The 1,731-nt window shown below is 58.9% G+C and overlaps 1 protein-coding gene across 1 annotated transcript; it reads right to left on the bottom strand.

Moving 5' to 3' along the window:
* Window positions 1-1,289: 1,289 nt before the first annotated feature.
* On the bottom strand, window positions 1,290-1,646 carry EMIHUDRAFT_253283 (hypothetical protein; the record flags this gene model as incomplete). The annotated part of the gene is made up of 1 exon (XM_005785116.1): window positions 1,290-1,646. The coding sequence occupies one exon, from the start codon at window positions 1,644-1,646 to the stop codon at window positions 1,290-1,292; it is 357 nt and encodes a 118-aa protein (XP_005785173.1).
* Between the last annotated feature and the right edge of the window lie 85 nt (window positions 1,647-1,731).

Below are 1,731 nucleotides of genomic sequence, written 5' to 3' on the forward strand. Positions count from 1 at the left end.
GGGGCCTAGTGGTACAAGTAACTGGCCCGTAGTGAGGGTCAGAGTCGGAGTCGGATGGTCCAGCAACCGGGGAAACCTCGGCGGCATGGAAATCCGCGCTGCTCAGAATGTCCTGCGGCTCCGGCCCTGAACGCGGAAGGGTAAACGAGTCCGCCCAGCCCGCACGGAATACTGACGGCGCCACGCGCGCCGTCTATGTGCGTGATCAATGTCGGCGAGCCTAGTTGCCGAGTGGGCAGCGTGAACCATGATACCGCCCCCAGTTCGGCGTAGACCGCGCGCGCCGCGCAGCGCGCTTCGTGTTTGCAGACCGCCCTGGCGGACTCGTTTACACTTCCAAGCTCAAGCCAGGCGCCGCAGGCCATAAAGAGGAGCGCAGATTAAAATGGCGCCGCAGGCTCCCCGGGCCGTCCGCGCACAGACCTTTATCTAAAAACAAAACAAAAAATCGATGAGACACCACTAGGGGCTGGGGGGCTCCGATCTCCATCTCTCCAGTACTCTCCAATCTCCGGCATCGCTACATCTTAGGCCGGATCCAGTCAGATCTCCGATCTCCATCTTCAATCTCCAATCTCCAACGTCGTCATCTTAGGCCGGATTCAGTCAGATCTCCGATCTCCATCTCCAATCTCCAATCTCCACTGTCGATTCGGGGGCCCGGGGGAGGAGGGGGGCTCAAACCTTCAAGGAGATGCGCTATGGACTCATTCACAATGCAAAAGGATCTCCACCCTCTTTTCGCGCCATTTTGCAATCTCCAGTCGGCCCACACGATCTCTAGGCGCCTTTGGCGCGAAGTCAGAATCTCCACCTCTGTCGCAAGATCTCAAGCGACTGCACGCACCAAACGCGAGATCTCAGACTCCTCTCGAGCATCTACACCGGAGAAGATTTGCCTCCACCAGTTCTTCAATCTACTGCTGCTCTTGGCAGGAGATTTGCCACTTAAGAGATCTCTAAAAGGCATCTACGATCTACAGTCCAAGGATCTTCCGATGTTGCGCAGAGATTTCCATGTATGCGTAAACGTAAGCGGTGCTGCACCTGCGTGCGACCTGACGTCGCTCGTGACGCGGGGATGTACTGCACGGTCTGATCGGTGTGATCTGGTGTAATCTGTAAAGCCGTATATTGGTGTGGCAAGTTTGAAACTGAGTTAGGGAGTTTGCTCTCCTCTCTCTACACATCACCTGTCTCAAGGTCCGACAGGTTCGGCACCGGGCACCGCTCGGTATACAAAATGCGCCTGCGGGCGGACCCTCACAGATCACAGATCACAGATCACATCACCGCAGTTCGTCTTTGGGTCCCTCCTCGCCTCTCCTTCGTGCATCCTCGCCCGACCGGCCGCTCACGACCGACACGCAGAAGCGCTCGTCGTAGGGCGAGCAGTGCACCTCCCGCTCCGAGCTCCGAAAGAGCTGGTTGGGGCCGCCGTGACACCAGTACACGCCGAGAGAGGAGAAAGAGAAGATGTCGAGGCACAGGGACGTGTCTTGCGCGGGGTGAAAGGCCATGGTGGTGGAATCGTACACCCACCGAGCGCTTTCGGCGCCGCCGCAAGGGACGCGGGTTAGCAGTCGGTTCGCAGCGACCAGCGCGAGGCAGTCACCCCGTGAGGAGTCGCGGCCTTCTCGCAGCATGTACGACGTGCCGTTTGCACGCCGCTGGTCCAAAAAGTCGTGCAGAGGCAGGTCTGCGAACGCGCTCGGAGTGAGCGCCCACGCT

The sequence above is a fragment of the Emiliania huxleyi genome, assembly GCF_000372725.1.
Source record: "Emiliania huxleyi CCMP1516 chromosome Unknown EMIHUscaffold_1639, whole genome shotgun sequence".
Classification (NCBI taxonomy): domain Eukaryota; phylum Haptophyta; order Isochrysidales; family Noelaerhabdaceae; genus Emiliania; species Emiliania huxleyi.